This window comes from Antennarius striatus, chromosome 14, assembly GCF_040054535.1.
Source record: "Antennarius striatus isolate MH-2024 chromosome 14, ASM4005453v1, whole genome shotgun sequence".
Lineage (NCBI taxonomy): Eukaryota > Metazoa > Chordata > Actinopteri > Lophiiformes > Antennariidae > Antennarius > Antennarius striatus.
Window position 1 is genome coordinate 19,453,300 of NC_090789.1, and position 13,717 is coordinate 19,467,016.

Genomic DNA, 13,717 nt, shown 5'->3' on the forward strand with positions numbered 1-13,717 from the left:
TCATCATTCGTTCATGTAAAATGTACAAATCACTGATCAGGTAGTGAAGTAATCTAGAAGGAATATACGCTAGCATACACGACATCACCGTGTCTCACGTTGTGTTGCAGCAAAAGCTCGACTAGCATCAGTTGGCTGTTGTTTAGCTGGAGCTCTCCACGTTAGCGTTAGCTCCACAGAACAAGGCAGCTACTTATTCTTTTCATATGTTTGGTATGAAGTCTGATACCATTGTGTAATCTTGGAATTTCCATGGGTTACCACTAGAACTGTTAGAACATAACAACATTATAACATGAGATTGTTACAGTAACATTAAAACATGATAAAATAACATGAGTCATAAGAACATGAGAACGCAGGAACATGGTAACATTTGAACATGAAAAAACAAGTGCATGAGAACATGAGAACAAGAGTGGAGCTAATGGAAACGTTTCTTTCTGTACTTTCAGGTGTAGTAAGTGTGTGACTTGTCTTCACAGTGGATCAGTCCAACAGAAACCAGACCTCAATCTGTGCTGTCTGTCTCTATCTGCGAGCCGGCTCAGCAAAAGTTACGCATTTACTTTATTTGACCTGAAGATAGAATTTGGCTAACTGGTTCCTCCTGACCGCCCTCTAGAGTCTGGGTCCTGTTCGGAGTTTCTTCCTCAGTGAGGGAGTTTTTCCCCGCCACCGACGCTTTTTCTTGTTCTGGAGGGTTCTGCTGGGTTTCTCTGTCTGTTAAAGCACTTCGAAATGTCTGATGATGTGATTAAGCGCTATATAAATAAAGGTTGACTGATTGATTGATTGCCGACAGTCTTTATGCTAAGCTAGGCTAAGAGACTTGCTTACTCCAGGGTAATATTGAACACAGAGTCACCTATGTTGCTAAAACAAAGTTAATAAGAGTATTTACTAGTGCTGCTACATCTGTAGATAAAGCTCAGCTAATATTAAATCATCATTCTCATTATTAAAGTTATCCTCTGCCAATAGATTCCCCTCAAATCCTTCAAGTTGTACCTTAAATATGTGCTATTCTAAGAATCCGTATAATTCATCAAACCGTCCAGTTATTTTTGAGACTGTCCTCCGGCTCTGTCCTCAGGAAGTCCAGCTCTGAGACTCTTCCTCTGCTTCCCGCTGGCAGGCGTGTCCTTGTGCTCCGAGTCGTTCTGCTGTCTGGAGTAGTACTTGCACTTACACGAGGTCACCACCGTTATCTTGTAGGTCCTGGTGCTGCCGTCCTGACACTGCAGCTGGATCCGCTGGGTCCGTGTCCGGTCAATGACACAACGCCAGTCCAGGGCATCGCGGCGGCTCCAGTATCTACCCGTGTAGCCCCCACCACCGATCCAGTTGGGCAGGAGATGGGCTGGCAAACACTCCCCAGCACACACCAGCTCCTTAATGGGGTTGACACTGGTGCACTGGCCATCAGAGATGTACTTTGTGGACCTCAGCTCTCTGCATCCCACCTGGCTTTGGTCGAGGCCTGAGGTATAGAGAAGTACACGTGTTAGCTCTGCTAATCTGCCACTTGGGGGAACGCACAGCCAGAGGTGAAGCAGGAAGTTCGACTCTGACTCTCTTCTCAGGACACAAGCTGTGAATGTAACACCTAAAGTAAAATACAGGATCAACGATCCATCCATTTTCTCAAAGACGAGACAACCGTAATCGATTGTAATCGTCTCGTCTTCAGCCACTTATCCTCTTTGTGGTTCACAGATTACATTGGAAACTATCCCTGTTGGCTATGGGAGAGATGTGGGGTACACCCCAGATGCATCACCAGCACATCACAGGGCAATACGGGATCAGTTCCGCTAAATACAACTCAGACTACTGTGATTAATGTAACTGCGTTAGTGTTCCTGTTTAAAGGTAGTGGAGAGGCATCCTGACAGCTGATTATCTACAGGAACAATGAACTCCTGGATGCACAGGTACCTTCAGCACAAACCGTCTTTAGCTCATGTTAGCAATACTTTGTTAGTGCTTTGCTATGTGAGTCAACCAGTGAACAAATATTCAGTCTAATGTGAGTCGTCTACCTGTTTGTGTCAATTTAACCTTCTTCACCCCTACTGAGAGACCTTCTACCTTCACCTCTGAGCCACAGCTGCTACCTGTGAAACAGCTGCATAGCATCCTCCTAGTGGATCCAAGTGTGCTTTATAATACTGTCAAGAGAACGTTTGTCTTAATATTTACTTCTACGTGAGCAATGATGCACTCTCTGTTCATTGGGGAGGGGCAGTTGGAGCGGCCTCATAGACAAATCATGGACAAGAGGCCGCACCCAATTACGAGCTATATTTGGAGGGTTGTAGATATTTAGTTCATTTATTTAGTTTTTATTTTTTTCCAGACATGTCATTACAACAGACTTCAACACCTTCATCTCATTTGCAACGTCAACAACATTAAAAAAAAAGGCTGACGGGTAGAAGTCATTTGGCTTGTGTAGTTCCTGTCCCCAGGATCAACGAAACACCTCTCCCATCACTAAATGTTTCAGCCAGTTCATACAATAAACACGATAAAATTTGACAGTCATTGTGGCACATTGTTGTTTCGAACCGTCCATTCAGTCCCAATAGAAGTGTGTGTCTTCACACGTCAAAAAGTTGTTTATTGACCTTTAGGGACTCCAATGTGACCCAGAGCATGGTCACATTGACAGTCTTTGAAGGTACACCAAGTTTTGTTAATGTTATAGATGATCAAAACAAGATTGTGCCAGTCTTCTTACAGTTTCTCTACAACAATGTTATGATCATATTAACCAATAACCATATCAAGAGTTAACTAACATTTCTATCCGTACTGTGACCTTGCAACGTCAATTCTTTATGTATTTTTTAAAGGCAGACAGACTCCTAATTTCCTTCTCCAAATTGTTCCATAGTTTGACACCAGTAAAAGAAATAGAGAATGTTTTTAATTTTCTGTAAAAAGTATGTTTCCCCTCAATTTATAGTTGGACTCACTCTTCTGAAGCTGTGCTAGTATATTTTGTGGTAAACAGTTGTTTACTGCTTTATACATGAGTTGAGCAGTCCTATAGCTTATGAGGGCATGTACCTGAGATAATTTGTTATTCATTTGGATGTCATGAATAACTGATTTGTGTGTACTCATGTGATATTATATAAAGCCCCTTCTGATTTAGTATAGTTTCTGAGATGGCTGTGGATTAGGTGGTAAAAGAACACTGAACAGAAGGTTGGTGGTTTGATCCCATGTTCCCCAGATGCTGCTTAAGGGATGGGTCAGTGGCAGATTCATTAAGTAACCCCAACACAAGTGCAGGGGTTGCTGGAACTCACCTACATCTGGAGTTTAGGGTCATATGAATTAACCAATATGATAACCAACATGAGGATGAGCAAAACATTCAGCCAAATCACAGCCATGAAAGAGTCACACTTTCATGACGCAAAACATCACACACTCTTTCTTTCTGTCCAATATTCTACATATTCTTTAAATTTTAATATTTCTTCTCACAGCAGGGAAACTGTTTCCTTCATCTTTAAATCCTTATTATCTAAAGATGTCTTCAATCGGATTTTAATTGGAAACCAACTAAAACAAAAACAGACCACACCATTAACGCGTAACGTCCCGTCGTGCGTAAACTCACCGTTACGCACACCATCCGCCGGCCGTCTCCCGCCGTTTCTCGCCTGGTTCGTGTCCACGTGCTCAGACTTCTCGTGAACATCCGTGACCAGCTGCGTGCGCCGCGACTCCGTGGCGTCATTGTGCACCTCGGAGCTGCATCTGCTCAGCAGCAGCAGGAGCCACAGGAGTTCGGTGGTGAAACGCACCATGTCTGCAGCGGACCTGCTTCCAGCGATCAATGACCGCTGCGACCAATCTGCGCTTTATATACGCGTCACGTGACGCGCACACCCACCGCACCTGTACAGAACGTTCGTTCAGGGAAGAACCTGTTGTCCCTCAATAAGTACCACCGTCAGAATGACTGATGGTGACTCCATGATTGTCTTCTTCCATCATCTGTTGGATTACTGCCTTCAGATTATTTCTGGGAATTCTTACTGTGACTTTAGTCAACCGAGGTGCACTGGCGTCGTGCCCGGAGTGTCCCCCGCCTCACGCCCTATACCGCCGAGATAGGCTCCCTGTGACCCGCTGTGGCGGATATAGCGGTGGTGATCTGAAGATGACTGACTGACTGACTGACTGACTGACTGACTGACTGACTGACTGACTGACTGACTGACTGACTGATTGACTGACTTTAGTCAAAGTCAAAGTCAACTTTATTGTCAAGTGTACCATACATGCACGACATACAGCACAGATGAAATTGCAGTCCTCTAAGACCCACGGTAAACAGGCAGTACAACATAGGCAGTACAACAGGTAGTACAACAGGCAGTGCAACAGGCAGTATAACAGCCAGTACAACATAGGCAGTACAACATAGACATTAGAACAGGCAGTGCAACAGGCAGTACAACACAGGTAGTAGAGCAGGCAGTACAACAAACAGTACAATAGGCAGTACAACACAGGCAGTACAACAAAGGCAGTATAACAGGCAGTACAACACAAAGTATAAGACGAAACACACAAGGACAGTAAACATCTCTATACAACTATAAATTAGCAGTCAGTTGTCATGGTGACACCATCTCGCCTGCAGACCTGAAACATGTCCGGTGTGACATCACAGCTCGTCTCAGACGGGACTGTCCTCCGTACTTTGATGTCTTTCTGACCTGCTGGAGTCCAGCATCCCTCTGACTGGATGATGACCTCGAGTCTGTCTTCTCTGAACACGCAGGGATTTGTCTCCACCTACTGGCCCAAAGCTATTGTTTCATCAAGAGTGGAGAGATTCTGAGAAAAAATGGTTTTGTTGGACATTTATTCATTTATTCCCTCAAAACACCCCAGCAGGCTACACCCCAGACAGGATACCAGGTCATCGCAGGGACACACATAGACAGACAAAAATCATATTCACACGACAATTTAGTGTCGTCATCATCATCATCATCATCATCATCATCATCATCATCATCATCATCATCATCATCATCATCATCATCATCATCATCATCAACTTCATCATCATCATCATCATCATCATCATCATCATCATCAACTTCATCATCATCATCATCAACTTCATCATCATCATCATCATCATCATCATCATCATCAACTTCATCATCATCATCATCATCATCATCAACTTCATCATCATCATCATCATCATCATCATCATCATCATCATCATCGTCATCATCTGGCATCTGTTTTATTTTGAATGTCTTCATAAATAACAATGAATGTTCTTTATTTCTATTCTTTGTGATGCAGATATTTGAGGTGGTAACAAGAGGCAGGTGTTGGCCTCTTGTTTGCCCAATCAAATTTGAAGAAAGTTTTATTTTAATTATTTGGCCATTTTTTGAAAAGTAATCCTGAGTATACCACTACTGGTCTCTAATTTGATGAGCTGCCTGCAGCTGATATTAAAGTGAATTTCCCTCCTTGTATTTGTAGTGTCGGCTCTTCAAACAGCATTGAGACAAATAAATAGGAGAATCAGTGAAAAGAGTTCTAATGTTTACAGAGTTAGGAACCGAATGTCTCAGTCAAGACGCCACAGGAGTAACTGCTTGGTTCATGGATGAGAAAGTAAATAATAACCATGTTTCATGCAATAAACTCAGAGTGAACAGAGAGATGAAATCACACGAAAAGGGTTTAGGTAAAAACAAGTCCTCTGATTTCTAAACAGCCAACCACACGGCAGCAACTCAATGCATTTAGATGTACTGTACAGGCCTGCTCAAGATGATCTGCTGTAGTTCCAACTGAGCTGAAGTAGGAGGAGGAAAGGGGATTGAAGTGACTTTGACAGTTGTTGGTTTTCAGAGGGTTGGTCTGATTTTTTAGAAACTGCTGATCTGCTTTGATTTTCACGCACAATCACCTCTATGGTTTAAAGAGAATGGTCCATTAAAGAGAAAATGTGAAGCTCAAATTACCTCGAACCGGTTCCTTGAGCATAACATAAGTTCAACCTACTCTGATGTCCTCTAGAGCAGGGGTATCAAACTCATTTTCACCGAGGGCCACATCAGCATAATGGCTGTCCTCAAAGGGCCAGATGTAACTAATAAATGTAACTAAATGTAACTTAATGTAATGTAAAATAAATGTAACTACTCCTCAATGTTAAATAACTGAATTTATTACTTATTCAAGTTACAAACATTACAGTTACACAGAAAAAAGTATGTTTGCTTGTTATTCTGTTATATTTGTCAGGTTATTAAACCCAACCCACAGAACTCCATCAATCAAGGGTCAAACCATCCAAGAGAATAAAGAAAAGTAACATCAAACACAAGTTAGGACCTTAAACTTTAAAAAAAAAAAGTTTTTGTCAGAATAAAAATGGGCTTTATTACTGCATTGCGGGAAATGTGGGAAATGTAGGAGTTATCTTGAAGGAGGTGTTTGTTGGGAATGTCCTGGAGGTAAAAAGAGTGTCGGATAGAGTGATGAGTCTGAAGCTAGAAATAGAAGGTGTGATGTTCAGTGTTGTTAGTGGGTATGCTCCACAGGTAGGATGTGAGCTGGAGGAGAAGGAGAAATTCTGGTCGGACTTTGATGAAGTAATGCAGAGTATACCTAGAAGTGTGCAGACTTCAATGGACATGTTGGTGCAGGAAACAGAGGTGATGAGGAGGTGATGGGCAGGTTTGGTATCCAGGAGAGGAACGCAGAAGGACAGATGGTAGTTGACTTTGCAAAAAGGATGGAAATGGCTGTAGTGAATACTTTCTTCCAGAAGAGGCAGGAACATAGGGTGACCTACAAGAGTGGAGGTAGGAGCACACAGGTAGACTACATCTTGTGTAGACGGTGTAACCTGAAGGAGATCAGTGACTGTAAAGTAGTGGTAGGCGAGAGTGTAGCCAAACAGCATAGGATGGTGGTGTGTAGGATGACTCTGGTGGTGAGGAAGATGAAGAGGGCAAAGGCAGAGCAGAAGACGAAATGGTGGAAGCTGAAAAAGAAAGAGTGTTGCATGACTTTTAGGAAGGAGTTCAGACAGGCTCTGGGTGGTCAGGAGGTGCTTCCAGATGACTGGACAACTACAGCTAATGTGATCAGGGAGACAGGTAGGAGAGTACTTGGTGTGTCATCTGGAAGGAAAGTAGATAAGGAGACTTGGTGGTGGAATGAGGAGGTACAGGAGTGTATACAGAGAAAGAGGTTAGCTAAGAGGAAGTGGGACACTGAGAGGACTGAGGAGAGTAGACAGGAGTACAGGGAGATGCAGCGTAAGGTGAAGGTAGAGGTAGCAAAGGCCAAACAAGAAGCTTATGATGACTTGTATGCTAGGTTGGACAGTAAGGAGGGAGAGACTGATCTATACCGGTTGGCAAGACAGAGAGACAGAGATGGGAAGGATGTGCAGCAGGTTAGGGTGATTAAGGATAGGGATGGAAGTCTATTGACAGGTGCCAGTAGTGTGATGGGAAGATGGAAAGAGTACTTTGAAGAGTTGATGAACGTGGAAAATGAGAGGGAACAAAGACTAGAAGAGGTGACTGTTGTGGACCAGGATGTAGCAAAGATTAGTCAGGATGAAGTGAGGAGGGCATTGAAGAGGATGAAGAGTGGAAAGGCAGTCGGTCCTGATGATATACCTGTAGAGGTATGGAAGTGTCTAGGAGAGGTGGCAGTAGAGTTTCTGACTGGGTTGTTCAACAGGATCTTAGATAGTGAGAAGATGCCTGAGGAATGGAGGAGAAATGTGCTGGTGCCCATTTTTAAGAACAAGGGAGATGTGCAGAGTTGTGGTAACTACAGAGGAATAAAGCTGATGAGCCATACAATGAAGTTATGGGAGAGAGTAGTGGAAGCTAGACTAAGGGCAGAAGTGAACATTTGTGAGCAGTAGTATGGTTTCATGCCAAAAAAGAGTACTACAGATGCAGTATTTGCTTTGAGGATGTTGATAGAGAAGTACAGAGAAGGCCAGAGGGAGCTGCATTGTGTTTTTGTAGATCTGGAGAAAGCTGATGACAGGGTGTCCAGAGAGGAACTGTGGTATTGTATGAGGAAGTCTGGAGTGGCAGAGAAGTATGTTAGAGCGGTGCAGGACATGTATGAGGACTGTAAGACAGTGGTGAGGTGTGTGTAGGTGTGACAGAGGAGTTCAAGGTGGAGGTGGGACTGCATCAGGGATCAGCTCTGAGCCCCTTCTTGTTGCTATGGCGATGGACAGGCTGACAGATGAGGTTAGACAGGAATCTCCATGGACTATGATGTTTGCAGATGACATTGTAATCTGCAGTGAGAGCAGGGAACAGGTGGAGGAGAAGCTAGAGAGGTGGAGGTTTGTCCTGGAAAGGAGAGGAATGAAGGTTAGCCGCAGTAAGACAGAGTACATGTGTGTGAATGAGAGGGACCCAAGTGGAAGAGTGAGGTTAGAGGGAGAAGAGATCAAGAAGGATTTTAAGTACTTAGGGTCAACAGTCCAGAGCAATGGAGAGTGTGGAAAAGAGGTGAAGAAGCGTGTCCAGGCAGGATGGAACGGGTGGAGGAAAGTGTCAGGTGTGATGTGTGATAGAAGAGGTTCAGCTAAAATGAAAGGAAAGGTGTACAAAACTGTGGTGAGACCAGCGATGTTGTTTGGTCTAGAGACAGTGTCACTGAGGAAAAGACAGGAGACAGAGCTGGAGGTAGCAGAGATGAAGATGCTGAGGTTCTCTCTGGGAGTGACCAAGATGGATAGGATCAGGAATGAGTACATCAGAGGGACAGCACATGTTAGAGGTTCTGGAGATGAAGTCAGAGAGGCCAGACTGAGATGGTTTGGACATGTGCAGAGGAGAGATAGTGAATATATTGGTAGAAGGATGCTGAGTTCTGAACTGCCAGGCAGGAGGCCTAGAGGAAGACCAAAGAGGAGGTTTATGGATGTAGTGAAAGAGGACATGAAGGTAGTTGGCGTGAGAGAAGAGGATGAGAAGACAGGGTTAGATGGAGGACACTGATTGGCTGTGGAAACCCCTGAAGGGAAAAGCCGAAAGGAAAAGAAGAAGTAGTTGTGGTCAAAGCACACTTTTGATCTATTCATTTTTAGACATTCCCCCAGTGGCAGATTTTATGCCATTGCGGGCCACATAAAACAATGTGATGGGCCACATTAGGCCCCCGGGCCTTGGGTTTGACACGTGTGCTCTAGAGTAAAAATCAAGACTGTTTTCAGTGCCTTGTGGATCTAATCCACAACGAATTCAGGCCCTGCTGAGGGCGTCAGACGTCCTGGTTTCCTCCGCGCCACCAGGGGGCGCTGTTCTATCCACAGACTTCCTCACGTCCGCTGGTCCACGTCACACAAACGGCCTACAAGTTGTGCGCATGCGCGTATCCAGCTCCTCCATAGCGTCAGAGGAACACCGGTGGTCGTGACGGTAAGTCTTCCTCCTCCTTTACCTTCATTCTCCGTCGCGTTTCTTCCCGTCCCGGTACCGGACGTCCCGGTGGACCTACCAGAATGTCCGGTACCGGAATGTCCGGTACCGGTCCTACCGAATGGGGACGGTGACTGGAGGACCGACACGTCTCTGGTCCACGTCAGTGAGGACCCAGAGCTAGCTCCGCTAAAACCGGCTCACATGGAGCTTCCGGGTCGGTTGACGGATTCCCACCGAAGAACGGAACCCCAACCCCCGACAGAAACTCGCTTCTGTCGGGGGTTGGGGTTCCAGAAAAATGTCAGTAACGGTAGTAAAGCTGCTGACAGGAACACGTCACGTCTCCTCTCCAGATGATGAAGATGCTGCGTGGGGTTCTCCTGCTGGTTCTGCTCGGGCTGGGCTCCTCAGAGGAGGGGGCCCGTCTGCTGGCCTCCAAGTCCCTCCTCAACCGGTACGCGGTGGAGGGCCGCGACCTCACGCTGCAGTACAACATCTACAACGTGGGCTCCAGGTGTGTGTGTGTGTGTGGGGGGGGGGGGGGGTCCTCAGCCAGCGAACACAACTAGTTCGTTCGTAAGTCGTTACTTATTAAATTTCAATCTCTAAGCTGCATTTGAGGTCACTAAAGTGTAATTACTACTATAAATACTAAAGTGTAATTACTACTCTAAATACTAAAGTGTAATTACTACTCTAAATACTAAAGTGTCATTACTACTCTAAATACTAATGTCATTACTACTCTAAATACTAACGTCATTACTACTCTAAATACTAAAGTCATTACTACTCTAAATACTAAAGTCATTACTGCTCTAAATACTGAAGTCATTACTACTCTAAATACTAAAGTCATTACTACTCTAAATACTAAAGTCATTACTACTCTAAATACTAAAGTCATTACTACTCTAAATACTAAAGTGTCATTACTACTCTAAATACTAAAGTCATTACTACTCTAAATACTAACGTCATTACTACTCCAAATACTAAAGTCATTACTACTCTAAATACTAAAGTCATTACTGCTCTAAATACTGAAGTCATTACTACTCTAAATACTAAAGTCATTACTACTCTAAATACTAAAGTCATTACTAATCTACATACTAAAGTCATGTCATTACTGCTCTAAATACCAAAGTTCTATTCCCTCAGATTGACCAGAAACAATTACAGGACATTAAAACATCCCATAATAATAAAATCCTGTAGTACCGTAATGTAACTTTAACATCTCTACCTCTGCTGGGGGGTGTACTGTAGAGGCTAAGCCCAGCTTTAACCCCCCTCCCCAAACAATCCCAACCCACCCCCCTGCCCCCTATCCACAAACTGCTCTCTGGGATCTCAGAGGATTCGTGTTGACGGTCAGTAGGGGGCGCTTCTTAACGTTTGGAGTCCTCATCTCCAATGGACCTGTCTGAAGCTGAAGAACTGGAGGAAGTCAAGATGGTGACATGAACGTGTAGAGAGGAGGAGACAGAAGCTCAGTGCATCATGGGAAGTTCCTCCAAGCAGTCTAAGTTGCAAAGCTAAAGGATAATCAAAGCTAGACGTTATTCTTTCCTTCATTGGACGGACCATAAAGCTACGTTCGGTATGGAGATGGGGTCTGCCTCGTGGAATCAACCTGAAGATTGAACACCTGGACACTCGTTGTGACTTGAGGACAAGCCAGAGTGTCCGTCTGTCAAATAGGGCCAGCTAACTGGACTGGGTCTCATCTGTCTTTTCCTTTACAGCGCCGCCCTGGAGGTTGAGCTGTCGGACGATTCCTTCCCTCCAGAAGACTTTGGAATCGTCTCCGGAATGTTGAATGTCAAATGGGACAGGATCGCACCGTATCCTTTAACCGTCCTCTTGGTGGGTGAGGAGTAGTTCAAACATCCTGTGACAGCACATGTGTGAGAAGTCAGAGTGGGCAACAAGGTTCACGTTTTCACAACCACGTCTTGGATCACTGGTTTTAACTCATTGGCTGCCAGCTCTTGGTATCAATTGTTCTCCTTCGGTGGACATTCTCCAATGCTCCAAACATTTATCAGTGTTTTCTTAATGTTCTTGACCAATCCCAAAATGCTTTGCTCAGAGCTCTGACATACGCAGACTTTTTTGCATCGTAAGCTGCTGTGACAGTTTTCCTGATTCTCCATTCTGTGTTCTGTAACTGGACTAGTCGTCACGGCGATAAATCACATGATTAGAAGCTTGATTTGCACTGATGAACTCCACCAGCGAAGATCGTCCTGTTATAATCTGGCCTGTTAATCTAATGCAGAAACATGGATGTGTAGAACCCTGGTAGTCATCCAGGTCAGGGTAGATGAGTGTGAGGAGGCGTGTTCAGTGCAGTGGCTCGTGGGTAGTTCCAGACGATGAAGCTAGGGGGAGTGGTTGAGGTCTTAAGAAACGTTTACCGTTGTTCATCTGCACACATTAATGTACTGTTAAAGTCCACTTTCCTGAGCGCCGGACACCAGAGCCAGCAACGTGTCTCACACCGTGGTGCTGCGCCCCCTGAAGGCCGGCTACTTCAACTTCACCTCTGCTTCCGTCAGCTACCTGGCTCAGGAGGGGGGACAGGTCATGGTAGGAGCTGATGATCGATCGCCTTGATGGATTTGACCGGTGTTTGGTTCACTGCACTAAGCAGGGGCGGCTGTCCTGTTGCAGGTGGGGTACACCAGCGCCCCCGGACAGGGAGGTATCCTGGCTCAGAGGGAGTTCGACCGGCGCTTCTCCCCCCACTACGTGAGTATCAGCTGTGTTACCTCTGAGTGGACGGACCAGTAGGGGGAGCCACTGGTGTGTTTAGATAGATAGATAGATAGATACTTTATTAATCCCGGAGGAAATTGCATATAGCTGGTAACTACAGTATAGGTGTTTAGGTGTGTGTTTTATAAATGGTATCTATAGGTGTGTTTTATAGCTGTGTGTGTCTATAGCTGGTATCTATAGGTGGTGTGTGTTTTATAGCTGGTATCTATAGGTGTGTGTTTTATAGCTGGTATCTATAGGTGTGTGTTTTATAGCTGGTATCTATAGGTGTGTGTTTTATAGCTGGTATCTACAGGTGTGTGTTTTATAGCTGTGTGTGTCTATAGCTGGTATCTATAGGCGAGTGTTTTACAACTGGTATCTATAGGTGTGTGTTTTATAGCTGGTATCTATAGGTGTGTGCTTTATAGCTGGTATCTATAGGTGTGTGTTTTATAGCTGGTATCTATAGGTGTGTGTTTAGCTTGTTGTTAGCCCAGTTACACACTTATAGACTAAAAAGAATTTGAAATGAGTTCTAAATGTAATAGGAAGCTAAAGCTGGACTTTAAACTCCCCTCTTATAGTGAAGGAGTTATATAAGCTGAATTCTATTAATTGAGAACAGTAAATACTTCTTATCAGTACTAAAGTCAACTTGACAAAAGGCAGGAACCAGTTCTTCAGTGTCTCGTGGCTTTATAACTCGTACTCTCATGATGAGTTGGCTGTAAATGCTTTGTATCGGTGTTTACACGTGCATGAGATCACATTTTTGTTGTCGTTGTGATGAAACGCTGAAACTTTCTCAAGTCTTCTTGCCAATGCGATAAACATGGAAGGTAAAAACAACGAGCCGACAGTCGGCGTTCATCATTTCCCCTCTTCGTTGCAGCTGGACTGGGCGGCGTTCGGCGTCATGACCCTCCCCTCCATCGGCATCCCTCTGCTCCTCTGGTACTCCAGCAAGAGGAAGTATGACTCCCCCAAGGCTAAGAAAAACTGAGAGGCGCAGTGAGGGGGCGGGTGCGATGGGGTCGGGGGGGCTAGGGGTCAAAGGGCGTTGTGGGGACAGAATCTCTTAATGACATAATGACCCATATTGGGGTTGGAGGTTAAAGGAACGTGATTCCAGTTGGATCATCTAGCCGTGTGGTGAGGAGACGTCTCTACAGGGACCTGAAGCATCATCATCCTCACCTTCATCATCTGTGGGCACCACCACAGGGTCTCCATCACCTCCAGATCTCCACCAGCTGATGCTCATCCCTTCGTATCTAAAGTGTTCATGTGACAAAGTCGGACCACAGTTACTTCAGTAACAGGCTTTTGTACTTTTTTAGTTGTTTGTCTTATGAACTGAATTCAGATGTGAAGTTTGGAGCCATTTGTTGATCTGAAACGACACGAATAAAAACAAGCTGGGTTTTCTATCTGTCTGGAGGTCCTGCTGCGTATTTTAGATCAAC

At 44.7% G+C, this 13,717-nt stretch overlaps 2 protein-coding genes across 2 annotated transcripts; one reads left to right on the forward strand and one right to left on the reverse strand.

Annotated features, from left to right (window-relative positions):
• Window positions 1-1,061: 1,061 nt before the first annotated feature.
• LOC137606960 (sclerostin domain-containing protein 1-like) lies at window positions 1,062-3,830 on the reverse strand. The gene is made up of 2 exons (XM_068332321.1): window positions 3,641-3,830; window positions 1,062-1,483 (listed from the first exon to the last, which is right to left on the reverse strand). The coding sequence occupies exons 1-2, from the start codon at window positions 3,828-3,830 to the stop codon at window positions 1,062-1,064; spliced, it is 612 nt and encodes a 203-aa protein (XP_068188422.1).
• A 5,537-nt stretch (window positions 3,831-9,367) lies between these two features.
• On the forward strand, window positions 9,368-13,679 carry ssr2 (signal sequence receptor, beta). The gene is made up of 6 exons (XM_068332688.1): window positions 9,368-9,476; window positions 9,833-9,993; window positions 11,231-11,329; window positions 11,969-12,077; window positions 12,162-12,239; window positions 13,144-13,679. The coding sequence occupies exons 2-6, from the start codon at window positions 9,833-9,835 to the stop codon at window positions 13,252-13,254; spliced, it is 558 nt and encodes a 185-aa protein (XP_068188789.1). The 5' UTR covers window positions 9,368-9,476; the 3' UTR covers window positions 13,255-13,679.
• The last annotated feature ends 38 nt before the right edge of the window (window positions 13,680-13,717 follow it).